The sequence below is a fragment of the Arvicanthis niloticus genome, chromosome 14 (genome assembly GCF_011762505.2).
Source record: "Arvicanthis niloticus isolate mArvNil1 chromosome 14, mArvNil1.pat.X, whole genome shotgun sequence".
Lineage (NCBI taxonomy): Eukaryota > Metazoa > Chordata > Mammalia > Rodentia > Muridae > Arvicanthis > Arvicanthis niloticus.
Window position 1 is genome coordinate 35,139,822 of NC_047671.1, and position 13,974 is coordinate 35,153,795.

Consider the following 13,974-nt stretch of genomic DNA (forward strand, 5'->3'; position numbering starts at 1 on the left):
GGCCTCAAGGGTTCAGAGTCCTCAGTGGAAGCGAGGAAGGAAGGTGCCAGGTCAGCCCTGAGAAGATCTCAGGGAGTCCCAGCTCTATCAGAAATATACTGAGGGTGCTGAGGGATTCTAACAGAAGTGAGACAAGATGAAATTTTGAAGAGACGACTGACTGCCACTCAAGAGATCAGACTGGAGAAGTGTGAGATGGACACACATCCACACGGGCACTGCCGCAGTGCAGAGGGAGATCCAGATGCAGTACACTGAAGTGGATGGACGGAGGAATGAAGGGTGTGGCCTAATGACACACACAAGTGACTACTGATAAAAGGGAGAAAGGAGTCAAGGGTTAAGCTGGACGGGGTGGTGCGTGCTTGTGATCCCAGGAATTGGAGGCTGAGGCAGGGCCTCAGGATAAAGGCCAACCTGGATTATACAGTAACTGTAAATTATATAGTCTATAGCGAGACTGTCTCACAAAAGGGAAAAGGGGAGAGTAGGAGAAGGAGAAGAAAACAGTAATAACTGAAGTCATCACAGGTACTCCTTGGGTTTTGTCTTACTCAGCTGGAGGGTGAACGAGAAGCCAGTCAGTTCAGTTTGGGACCTTCTGAGTCAGAGATGTGTGTGAGTCTAGTCAAGGGCAAGGGCAAGTAACTGGATGGATAACTGACAGGTTTACCTTAGCTGACATTTCTTGAAATGGCTCTGCATCCTGGGTACTCACTCCCCAGCTCTATGACTACAGCTGAGCTGTGTGAAGAGTGAACAAGATTTCACACCTCCCTTACAGGTTAAAGTTGTTGAGTGACCGAGCTCACGGACTGGGCCTGACACACAGTAAATACTTGGCCTTTACCATAGGCCGTGCACCCATCTAGTTACTGGAAATATAAGTAAAACACGGTCTCTGTCCAGTCTCTAGGACAGGTGCTAGCAAGCAAATAATACAAGTAAACGATTTAACAAATCTCTTCACTACGTGAGTAGTGAGTTCTATCTGTCTGATGACACTGGCTTTCTTAGTGTGTGCTTTTCTGCTACACACACACACACACACACACACACACACACTCTTTTTTTCACAGGTCAGATCTTTAAAAGCCTGCATTACACTATACATATATTTGGGTATTTGAAGCAATGGTCTGGCTAATTCTAATTTTACATTCATTTCTCATACAGATATTAATAAATTGAACCATTGATTAATTTTCAGCAAAAATCCAAACAAACACATCCATACAGGTGGTATATTGTCATCCTTTGCCATATGAAATCTGAAAGTCTACTTAAATATAGTCAACTTATATCATGAACATATTTACTTAAGTGGATTCAACAAGGTCTCATAAAACAACAATGAAAACCCATTATGTCCGATGAGTAACTCTACATCGGAATAGTGGTTTTGACACAAGGACAAAAGACAGCAGTGTAGGGGACATGGAAAGGGAAAGAAGGCCCACAATGAAGGAAGGGGCCGCTTGAACAGATCTGAATGAGGTGATGTAGGAACCAGCTACGAGGGTGTCTAGGAGAATGGGTTCCCTCCCAGGAAGAAGCCAGTGTGGATGTCCTCCAGAAGACAATCTGCAGCCATTTCTTCTCCTGAAGACAGCCAACAAGGTGGCTCTCCGAGAAAAAGTGAAGAGACTGGACGGTCTGTCAACCTAATGGTTAGCCATGGGATGGTTGGGCTTTGTGTCTGCCAGCCCTCCCCGCCCCCACTCATTTGTTTCACTGTTACCTTAGACTTTAGAGTCAGGCTGTGTCCTGGGTGGAATTCAATACAATGTCCATGAATGTTTGATTTAGTCAGAAAACCATTCTTTCCTTCAGAAAACCTTCACCTCACTGGGAGGTGAGGGGAAGAAACATGACTTGGGATATATTTCTTGTTATTTTCACCGGCATTTGTCTACCTAATGGACATTCATGGTGAGCAACAACAGAACAAAGCTGTGGGGAGGAAGGGTGCTTTAAAGAGAGAGGCAGTAAAAGCTTCAAAGCTGTGACAGTCAACATGAGGCCTGGGAGGTGACAAGCATGCAGACCAGATGATTGGGGGTGGGGGGGAAGCAGGTGTCCTGGGAGTAGGGTCGGCAAGGCAAATGCCCAAGGGCATAGTCAGCAGGGCTGGCAGGGTCAGCAGGATGGGCTGGGCAGGGCAGGTGCCCCGGGGGTAGGGTTTGCAGGGCTGGTGCACTTGAGGCCCAAACTGGATTGTAGAGTAGCTGGAACTAAGGAGTGTGTGAGGAGAAATGGTCTGGAGTAGACCACAGAGTTCTTGCAAACCAGAACAAGTGTCTACGTTGGAAATAACAATAGCGCCTCTCAGTCGCATAAATGAGGTAGATCAAGGCCACAAGCAGGAGATAATTTAAGGAAAAGCCCAGTCATCAGCATCCAGTCTTCGATGGGAGAGCCCGGGGTGAGGCCTTGTTGGAAGGGAGAGGATGTAGCCAACATATCCACAACTGATGGAAGGACTAGAATGACAAAGAAGAAACTTGTCCAGAACATTCAGCCACTTTGAGGCTACCTGGCTCCTTGGAAAGAGTTGTTTTGCATTTTCTAGAAAAGTTAAGACAAAGGCCAAAAAGCACATATATCTGAAGCTGTTAAGATGTTAAGAGAGTTCTCTCTGCGGGCTAGAACTGGCTCACTGGTTAACAGTACTTGCTGCTTTTGCAGAGGACCTGAGTTTGGTTCCTAGCACCCACAAGGGGACTCACAACCATTTATAATTCCTGTTTCAGGGACTTCTGCAGGCATACAGATGGTGCAACACATATGTGCAAGCAAGACATTTATACACATACAATAGAAATAAACAGATCTTTAAAACTGAGGGTATTCTCTTGACTTTTGTTAAGAGCTAAGAAGGTAACGATCAACCATCAATGTGTGTGTGTGTGTGTTTCGTGTACATGTATGCATGAAAGGTGAAGGTCAACCCCCGGGTCATTTTCAGGAGGTGTCTACCTTGTTTTTGCAGACAGGGTCTCAGTGCCTGGGAGCACAGTGATTCAGCCATGCTGGCCAGTGAGCCCCAGGGATCCTCCTACCTGCCTGGAAAGTGCTGGCTTACAAAGCTTGCACCGGCATGCATGCCTGGCTTCTTTTTTCTTTTTCTTTTTCAATTGTAGGTTCTGTAGCTGGAACTCAGACTTTCACGCTTGGGTAGCAAACACTTTACCAATAAAGTCACCTATCCAGCCCTGAGTATTAGCATTTTCTAAAAGACGGAACGTCTGAAATGTAAAGAGAGTGAATGCAAATGTGAGTCCGTAGATTTCAAGATTATCCCCACATGCAGTGTCTTCGGGAATAATGACGTCCACCTGCTGAAAAGCATCTTAACAACACAGTATGATACAGGTAAAGTTTCTTTAAGGCCAGAGGCGTCGGATTTCTAAAATTGGGTGTGTCAAAATTCTAAGAAAACAGTATGAAGGCTGGCCCTTGCACCCCTGTTCTTCCTTACCACCAAACCCATTAACTACAGCTAGTCTCAAATAGGGTTTCCCTTATTTTGGTCCACACTATCAAGTGACCAACAATACACACACCTCAATCTTCCTGCTTTCGACATCTGCCCCTGACACTGCTCCCCAGAGCCTTGTCTGGTCAGCACCGTAAAAGTGTATATCTATGTATGTATGTATCTATGTATGTATGTATCTATGTATGTATATTAATAATTTTTAAAAATCAGATATCAGGATTACAAATCATATGTCCCCTGGCCCTTCCACTGAGCTCCTGGCTATTCCTGTCTAGTCACGATCTGGTTCTCTCCACTGCTGCAGGAACTTTGGACAGGTGCACGAATTATCTGAATAGAGACAATTTCTAGGAAAATTATGTATGCAGCCATTTAAAAATAATATGGCTGTTTAATCTAGACTAGGTTGTACTTTTGTTGTTAAATATAATGTTTTAGTATGTCAGCAGCTATTATACAAAAACGTTAAACACAGAAAGCAATTCTTAACAGCAGCAACTGTTCTTCACTGAGAAGACCTGCACAAAAGGCCACCCTGAAATTTGTATTCTTTACAGCCGAGGCAGCTCTCTGATCACACAGAGGAGTGTGTTAGTGAACTACATCTGTGTCCTGGCCACCTTTCCATTACTGGTAGGTAAGTAGGTGATCTTAATACAAGCCCCATGCTACTGAATCAGTTCCCCCTCCCCGCCTCCAGCTTGCAGGAAGGTTTTCTTGGCAGAAACAACGGCTCCTTTATGCTTTCATGTGGCTGTGATATTTGTGATTCTCAGAGGCTGGAGACCTGATATACTTACTAAAAGAAAAGGAAAGCTCAGGCCTCAAATGGTCCACCTGAGCCGGGCAAGTCACCACATCCCTGAGCCGGGATTGTTTTCCTTGAGCCAATGATATTACCTGCTGAGCCTATTTTATAAGGCTGCTTGCAGGTTAAATGAAATGATGCCTGAGAACTGTACGGGAGTGGTACACAGGAGAACACTCTGAGAAGGACTCATGGGAATTGGAACTGAAAAAGGATGCATGCTAAAATATTGATTATGGCTACACTTAAATCAATTAGTTGCATTTAAAATATACAACTTAAAAATGTATAGTTTACCATCAAAGACACTGAAATCTAAATAGAAACAAAGGTATACCTGCAATGAATGCACAAGGCTTTCGGAAAGAAGCATTTTTAAGAAGGACTAGAACCTTGAGCCTGAACTCTGACATCTAGATTAAAAACAAAATAACATCACAGAAGAAAGAAGAGAAATAAAAATAAATACCTTTATCCCTTCTTTCTCTAATTCAAAATAGGCCAAGAAGAGAGAAAGAAAAATTACATTTCCTCCTGAAAGGCCGGCCCCAATTAAAATTCTAAATGTCTCTTACACCGAGAGCCCTGGTTTATTGGCAGATGATTAAGCCCTGGACCGATGTCACTCTGTTAGACCTGTATTACAAACGTGGTTTATGTGGTGCAGGGGCAGATCAGTAAAGAGCTGTAGCAGATGACAGGTTTGATTACCGCTGGCTGCAGGCAAGACGTATGGATCCCCAGGGAACAGCAGCACCGGCTGGTGGGACAGCTTGCTGGAAAGGTCAACAACAGGCATGTCAGCGTCAGGGGACGATGGTAAACAGAAAACACTACAAACTAGCTTTGAGGGGATCAAACTGCTGGGTGGGACATCTTCAGGTCTCTGCATCTACCAGTGTGATGGGTGAATAGCAGTAAATACGTGGAGGGAAATTATGGGCGCTCCAGTTACCTTCCAAATATTCCTCTCTGGGATATAAGACAGACACTCATCTTTTCGGTAAATACCGCTGCTGGAAAGTACTTTCCCACAACTCTATGATTTGATCAGAAGTAAAACAGTATTCTTACTGTTTGTGTGACGCTGTGTGGGGCTCTTAATTCTTTTCATTCCTAATTATAAGCAATTAGCCATGCAAATCCCTATCAAATATTTATCAACTTAAAACCAATATCCAACAAAGGTTTTCAAGGGAAACATGACTTTAAACATGCCTTCCATGGGTAGTTACAAACTTAACAAACTTCATTTTTATTATTGATCTCCGTAACTCTTGGCTGACTAAGTTCTTTCTTACCTTGACTCTTCAGATTCTGTCTCATCAAAAGATCTGAAATGTATATAAAAGAAAAGAAAAAGACCAAATAAGTTGAGCCAATATTTATGTCAACCAAGCAAAAGATTTTATCCTTAGCGCTGAATTGGGAAACAAACAGAAACATTGAGAGTCCATGCTGAGCCACGGCGCAGTCATTAACTCATCCTAAGTAACTTTTAGCCTGGAAGATTCTGGGGATTTCAATTTTCTTGAAGATCACTTAAAAATCATATGGCCTTTTACTATTTTGGGGTTGAAATAGAAATAAAAAGACCGAATCTTCACTGTTATTGTTAATGTCTCTGGGTATCTCTGTATCTATGAACCTGCTCTCCCAGGAAGGGGGATTGTCGGGACAGAACACACTGACTACAGAGATTACGTGGTGTGTGTTATATGATTCAGGCTCTGGGGTGAGCAGCAAGTATCTTGAGTCAACAGTTCTGATGAGTGGTGACAGGTGTCTACTACCCTGCATTCAGCAGACAGCTCAGGTTTAGCCTGATGTCAGTAAGGACTGGAGACAGAAGGGGGAGATGGGTAAAGCCCTTGCTCCTGCTAGAGTTGCCTTATTTCTCTGTGGACTGGCTGACCGGGCTGCACTGCCACTGACTGATTTCAGAGGCTACAGCCCATCATTTGCTGGTTCCTGAGGAAGAAGCAGCAGTCAGAGAAGAAAGCAGGCCCCGTGGAAGGCCTGGGTTCTGTCACTGCAAGGCGTAGGAAAGGCGCTTAAATACAGTGCCTCTGACCAACAACCAAATGTTGGAGCCATGACCTCTAAAGTCATCTATAGCTTTAAACCTACAGAATACGGGGACTGGAGAGATGGCTAGGCCTGGTGGTTAAAAGCACTTGCTGCTCTTCCAGAGGACCTGGGTTTAGATCTCAGCACCCATGGCTGGCAGCTGACACCTCCTGTAACTAATTGTGTCTCTGGTGGATCTGTGCCCTCTTTTGGCTTCCACAGGCACCTCCTCTTCAAACATGGCACATACAGACACATGCACGCACTTAAACAATAAAAGTATTATCTTTAAAAAGCTATGTGAATATGTATACTTAGCACAAGTCAAAGGACTATTTTCAATTACACTGTCTGGACCCATAATTATCACCTGCAACACTAAATGGCACCAGTATTTGACAGGAGAATTCCTCATGCCTGAGCATGGCTTTGCCGGGACTGGACTGTCTGCTGCAAGCTGGAGATGAAGACTCGGGAGGGACGCTTCTCACTATGAGCACAGGGATGAGACAGTGATACCTCAACCAAGAGCTTAGGTGTAGCCAGACTGCCCTGTGGTATTTGCTAGAACAATCAGCTATTGAGGAGTAACTTAAAAACCACACGCACATGTAAATGGCCGTTCTTACCCACAGCTTTCTGCTTTTGGTAGAGACGGCAAGTGTCTTACATTGAGGAAGTCAAGGAAGAGTTTGGGAAGCTCTTCATTTTCCAAAATGACGGCCTGTGAAAGCAGAAAACAGAATTAGAAATGGGAGGGAAGTCTGTTAGGCCATCAATCAAAGGGACGCTATCAGAAAGTCCTAACTGTCTATCAAAGTCCTCCCCGGCAACATTCCTCACAACTGATATGAGGAGCGGTCTCCATGCCAGCCATCACAGGTTCAGGCTGGCACATATGCTATACAGCACGACACAGTGAGCACTTTATCTACTGCTTCAGGGCAGATTTACAGAAGTGTCTCCTACCTTCAGATGCTCACTGACAGCTCTTTGAGGAAGCACTAGATATGGTCCCTGCCTTCACAGGCAGAGACTCCGATCCAGCCTGAACAGTCCAACCCCAGGCATATCAGCAACACTGCTAAGATCCACAAATCAATTTTTTTTTTTTTTTTTTTTTTTTGCTATTGAGTGATAAAGTATTTACATTTTTAGAGCACACCACTGCTCTTAGGAAACCCTGCAGTTTTTCCATCTGGAAGATTTAGTCTAAGCCCTTAGTTATCACCTGCTTCTGCACTAGCATCAGTTGACATTTATTGCCATCTGGACAGCTCCACTTAAAGGGTCAGTGACAACTTTACCACTAAGTGTAAATCAGGGTATCTATCGAAAAAAAATCTATCAAGTTCTTCCACTTAAACAGCTTTGCTAAAGAGCTGGCGTAAATGTGTCAGCACGCTGAGAACCAAATTATGCGACGTTGAGGAGAAACGTGGTGGAGGGTATGGAGAGCATTTTCATATTTATGCATTTCTAAAGATTTGGCTAACATATGCCAACAGACTACACATTTGATGCCTGCTCTCTCCCAATGAAGGCAAAGCACTGAAGACTACATAACTCCTCTCTGGCTTGTCTTTTGATTGAAGGGTCCACTATCTAGCATAGGCTGGCCCTGAATTCAAAGCAATCCTCTTGCCTCAACCTCCTCAGTGTTGGTTTTACAGTTAGAAGTGACCATGTTGCATGTTATCTAGAAAATGATGAGAAATTGTGAAATGTTACCTGACATCATCTTAGGAACAGCTATAACAGCTACATACAGAATAAACAATAACAACAAAATTAGGCCAAATTATAAGTGCTTTCGTTCGTCTTGGGCATGCCATCTTTTCCACGTTGAACAGTCCCATTTCTCACAAGTTTGGAATCCTACCACTCATTACAGACCATATACATGGATCAGGGCCACACAGGCTGCCTTGCCTTCCAGGCCTGTCTACACCTGGTAGTACCCAATTCTCCTGCTGTTCAGGTCCCAGAGATGGCCCATCTGGAAAGTTATGGCATCTGAGCTGTCACCATCCCTCACAGACCCCACAATACCAGAAAGATCTGAAGGAATAAAGAGAGAAGATAGAAAAGAGATGTGGAATTCTACTCTACTCATCAAATAAATTAAACTAAACAAGTGATACTTGTTGTATCAGGTGCTGGGATATAGCAGTTAAGAGGGTGGTGTGTTCAGTGACGTATGGGATAAAGAAGGAAGTACATGCATAGTTCAAACAACTTAGAGAATGGTGATCGTTTAAATCCTGCACCACTCTGACTACTTTCCCTCCCACTGACCCATCCACACACCCACCACCACCTCATGTCAGATATAATGCTCTTTTCCTAATTATGCACGAGAAAAGCAAAAACTTGAGAAGACAAAGGAGGGAAGGCACTCTCGGCCCACAGAGATAATTCCCTACATTTCAGTTCATTTCTTTCAAATTGTTTGACATTTATCTCAAATCCCACCTACCCAAGGGGATTTCTGAATACTCAGAGATGATCGCTTCAGTAGTTCCAGAAGTTCTGGATGTTTTTATGCTGTGACACAGGCTGCAAGGACTACCAAGATATTCCTAGCTGTCTGCCTAACAGGACAACATAACAGCTATTTGAATAATAAAACTTAATGTTGTGATAAATACGGGTAAAATTTGCTCCAGGAATAGTTTCAACTACTTGTAGAGGTGGTAGCCTTCAGGTTAAAAAAAAAAAAATATGAGGGAGGATGCAAAATCCTTATCTCCGCCCCTACCTTTTTAAAATAAATTAAATCAATAAGAAGTGTGGGACACTTTTAATGACCCAAACTACTTAATTTCCAGACTCTCTGGACATATCATCCATCACGGCAGTATAGAGGGAGACATCTCTTGAGTGTTCAGGGGGTTACTTTGGTTTTATTAATGCAAGATTTCGGGAATTTTAACAAGGTGAATTGTTTATTTGCCTTGACAGATTGGCTTACAATGCACTGGCTACGTCCACAGCACGATCATTAATGACAAAAGACAGACAAAAAGCTGTTTACACTGCACACAGGGACAGGAATTAATCCTCCTCACTCTCCCTGGGGTTCTCCAAACAGATGACCACATTGTTTTAGGTAAGACATCCTGGCAGAAAGAAATACAGAAAACTCTAGAAACTTACAAGCACCTATTTTTGTTCCCTGGACATTCTCAATTAATATTTTCCAGAGAACAATGATCAAGCTTCTCTCTGGCATTTGGTGTCCTAAAGGAAGCGGTACCTGCGCGTGCTGGGGTGTGGGTAAGGCTTTCTGTTATGTAGTCAGGAAGGATCCTTCGGCTCTGTTAGAAAACCTTGCACGAAAAAGAATTAGTCCAAAGATGAAAAATTCACCTAATTTAATATAATATGTACAAATGAAACAACTGTCATTAATTAGTACAGAGATGCCAAATAGGAATTAAATTAGTTCAACTCAGCCTTTCGGGCTGTAAACACATGATCTCATGCAGGAGATGGAACAGCAAGTAGGGCCTCCCAGCTGTTCCATTGCTTTCCTCAGTCCTTGAAATGCTCAGTCTCAGGAGCAACCATTGCTTTTCAAAGCCACGCCCTGACTCATCCCACGTCTTCAGAACCCATCTGGTTTAAATCCCCCAACTTTATTCCCCAGATAAGCTCCCAACTGCATTGACAAAAATCACATTTTTAAATATGAAATCATTGTCCCCATTGGTTTTGATTGCTGGTCTTTGTTAATCTTTGGTGGAATTCATTTTTACTCTCCAGGCAGTGGGGCACACAAGGCACATGGATTTTGTAGATGGACTTGGTCTGCATCCTTCTTTCTTGTACTTAGAGGGTTCTCATGAGGATTCAAGGAGACATCTCCAGGAGTCTCTGGCACACAGCTAGCATGTGAGAGACTTCACTCTCTTTCCTTTGTGTGTTTTTGGTTGTCTTGATTCTGAACTCATTTTAACCACTTGGAAAATTTGGATGATTATCTATGTAGTGAATAGATCTTAGTCATATGTGATTTGTGGGTCCTTTTAAAAAACGGAATAAAACTAAGTATCAGTCTGTCTGTCTCTTACTCCTTCCTTTCCTCCTCTTCCCCCCTCACTCCTTTCCTCCCTCTCCCCCTTCTCCCTCCTTCACTACTTCACTTCCTCCTCTCCCTTACCCTCCCTCAGAGAAGATGCAGACCCCTGACAGCCTAGCAGGGGACCCCTGCTTTCAGCTAGGCTGCATAGTCAGATTGCTGAGTGTTCACACTTGGCCTGGGACCTGACACACAGACCAGTGCTGTTCATAGGCTTCCTGTTTGGGGGTCTTCCCTTCCGTCAAACAGGACCTCACTGGACTGTATGCTCCATCTGCATCACTGTCTGTAGCACTGGGCTGTGGTTAAAAATATCCGTCTAAGCAGCTAAGTCACTATGGTAAAGGATTCTTCCCGACAGAACAAAATCTATTACTTCACTTGCTCTATGAAGCATTCCACATTTACTATTTCTGTGTTCTGTGCCTTCTATATACAACTCAAAGTGTAACAATGGTGCATAGGATTCCCAAGCCCAAGGAACTGTTAGAGAAAATAATATTTGACAATCTCCAACTACGGCTGGTGAAGCCTAGACCTCTACACCTGTCAGGTGAGAAAGAAGCATTCTGGTGGCAGGACTGTAAGGTCCCTGGGTCAGTGCTGTTTAGTTGATATCCTAAGTCCCTGGTAGTGGAGTTTCCACGCTGCTCACCTGTTCCAGCAAAGCTGGCATGTGAGGCCTGGCAACTAATTTCTGAAGGAAGTGTAATTCAAACTGAACTGGACAAATTAGAGAAAAGTCCAGAAATAAATTCCATTGAATTTTACAGGTCTAAGCACTGAGTAGAACACTGGAAGGGGCACGATTAATCACAGACCCAAGACAGAGAGTAGCTGCTTCCACTCAAATGCTGTGGGTCTCCAGTGGTGGGTCAGCATGAAGGGCTTCTTCTATGAGCTGTCAAGAGAGCTGAATGCCCCCACCTCAGTGCATGTGACCTGCCCGCTGCAATCCAAGAGAGAGAGAAAGAGCATGATAGACCTATACACTGAGGAAGGGCCAGAGGCAACGATGACAGTAACTACGAGATTGCAGTTTCCAAAGTAGTAGGCTGCTCAAACAGAGACAGCACTGGGCCAGGGGAAGGGGTGGCTCTTCCAGTGCGAAGGGTAGCTGGTAACAAGGGGTGATCCACTGGTGACTCAGCATGTTCAAAGCAGTCTGTCTCATTCAGCAGGGAAGGAAGTCTACCTCCTGCTGAAGCCTGTTCAGTGAAACTAGGAGAATGGCCAAGGTGGGAAAAGAAAGACCAAAGAACTTCCAGGTTTAACACACTCCTTGTTTATCATTTCAGAATACATGTCAAATACATGCACGTGAGTACGATGACACTGGAAATGGGGCTACACCATGGGAGCGTGCTGAGTGTGTAATGTAATGTCATGTGACACACTTGGCTATCATGGCATCTAATAAATATTACAACTCCAATAAATATTAGAACTGGGCAACTAAGTACGCTTTGTAAAGGCCAAACTTTATTATTTTTTTCTACATAAGCGGTGTGTGTGTGTGTGTGTGTGTGTGTGTGTGTGTGTGTGTGTCCTACTCTGTAAAGCCATTTACAAACCCTTGTCTGAATAGGGCAGAAAAACAATAGCATTGGTACAGCAGTCTCGCCAGCTCAGTGTTTACTCCAGAAATGTCGTTTTTATTGAAAAGGTGCAATTATCATCATGTAACACAAATCACAAAACCCCGATTTTTCCCACCCTATCAGCTTTATAAAATCACGGTCCCAACGGGTGGCATTGATTAGTTGCACATGTTCTCTCTGTGGCATCCCAAATACTTAATTGTCAGTTATCCTTTCTTCTGCAGCAAGTAAAATGTGGTCACAAAATTACAGAGGGACCTGTTCTGCCTTAACCTCTACGAGATGCCATCATGCAGTAGAAAACACTGGTAAAATATCACAGGATAACACTGTCCGACAGGGGGGACGGATAAACACTGTAATGATTTCCCACGAGTTTCCATTTTAGAAAATTGTCACTGAAGCCGGCATAAATGGTGACACGTCTCCTTGAGGACACGGTGAAATCGAACGCTGGCATTCTAGTTAGGGCCAAGCCTACCCAGCAGCCAATTATAACAGGAAGGGAACATCTTGAAAGCTCGGATGAGCCCACTGTGCTAACCTTCTGTGATCACGGCACAAAGCGCCATTGCTTGATCTTTTTATTATCTTTTCAAAACATTAAACATACGCGTACATGCATACATCCACAGCACATACATTTTCCTCTATAAGGTTGCTATGGACTGCATGCATGCTCTCCCCTTGAGGTTGCTTTACGGATGCAAGGGGACCACTTTGTCTCAGAAGTCAGGAGGTTTTAGGGAGTCATCTAAATGGTTCCGTTCCATCTAGTTTGGTCTGAAATGTCTGTTTTGGGGAGTGACAAAGTTCACCATGACAGTTTTTCTTCTCTTGTCTATGAAAGATGCTTCACACCATACCTACTTCAGAGGAGTCTCTGAGAACAGGGAGGGGGGAAAATCAATATCTCCTCACAAAAGTAAGTGGGTCTCAGTGTCACTGTCCGCTGGGACCCAAGCCTACAAGCTCGTGGAGGCTCTGTGGTCCTCAGTCTCCCACTTAGCCACCTCTTGGCACTTGGTCTCAACTCACACAATGAGCCACAGTCCGACTAGTGAAGTGATTTTTAAAAACCATGCATTACATAGATCTCAGAAAGACTGCAACCCTCTTAAAAAAATAAGAAGCAGGTGTGCAGCTGAGAAACCCATTGTCCAGTACAGTCTTTGTTTTGATGTGACCCTATCCCTAAGGCATGTCTAGCCTGTGCCTTGGCAGAACTTGTGCTACTTACAGAATTCAAACAGCTGGCTGCTAAGGCTTTCCAGAGCTTTGCAGACTATCTTATAAAAAAGAAAAATTCAAGGATCTACATGGAAAGTTGAATGCCAAGAAAGGCCTATTAAGGAATGAAGAATCTGTCAAGAAAAATCTGGCTAAAGAAATAATGTGATTTGCATTTAAGAAATTCTGAAAGAAATACTTTTAAAATTTTCATTAAAAAATGTATTACATTTTGTGTGAGCATGTGTGTGACATGAAAATGGAGGACAGAGGCAATGGGCAGGAATCAGCTGTCTCCTTTCATCCTGTGAGTCACTGAGATCAAACTCATGACAGGATAGGTGGCGGGTGCCTGTACCCACTGAGCCATCTTTCTGGCCCAAATCTTTTAAAATCAAGGTCTCACTATGTACCCTAGGCTATTCTGGAGCTCACTATGTACCCTAGGCTATTCTGGAGCTCACTATATACCTTAAGCTTGCTTTTAACTCTTGGTTCTTCTGCTTTTCCTTTCTGAGTGTGGGGAGTGCAGGTGTGTGCCACTCTGCCTAGAACAACATATAATTTTTGACCAGGTGTGATAGTACACAGCTTTGGTCCCAGTACCCTAGGAGGTAGAGACAGATTTATCTCTTTGAGTTCAAGGCCAGTCTGGTCAACATAGATCCAGGACAGTCAG

General features: G+C 43.7%; 1 protein-coding gene across 2 annotated transcripts in view; it reads right to left on the bottom strand.

The window, feature by feature from the left end:
* Positions 1-13,974, bottom strand: part of Snx24 (sorting nexin 24) — a 141,883-nt gene that overhangs the window by 2,416 nt on the left and 125,493 nt on the right. For both annotated transcript variants that reach the window (XM_034518104.2, XM_076912650.1), the window contains exons 4-6: positions 7,010-7,104; positions 5,612-5,644; positions 5,022-5,086 (exon numbers count right to left, since the gene is read on the bottom strand). In XM_034518104.2, the coding sequence (XP_034373995.1) occupies positions 5,022-5,086; positions 5,612-5,644; positions 7,010-7,104 (193 nt within the window). The remainder of the gene's footprint in view (positions 1-5,021; positions 5,087-5,611; positions 5,645-7,009; positions 7,105-13,974) is intronic.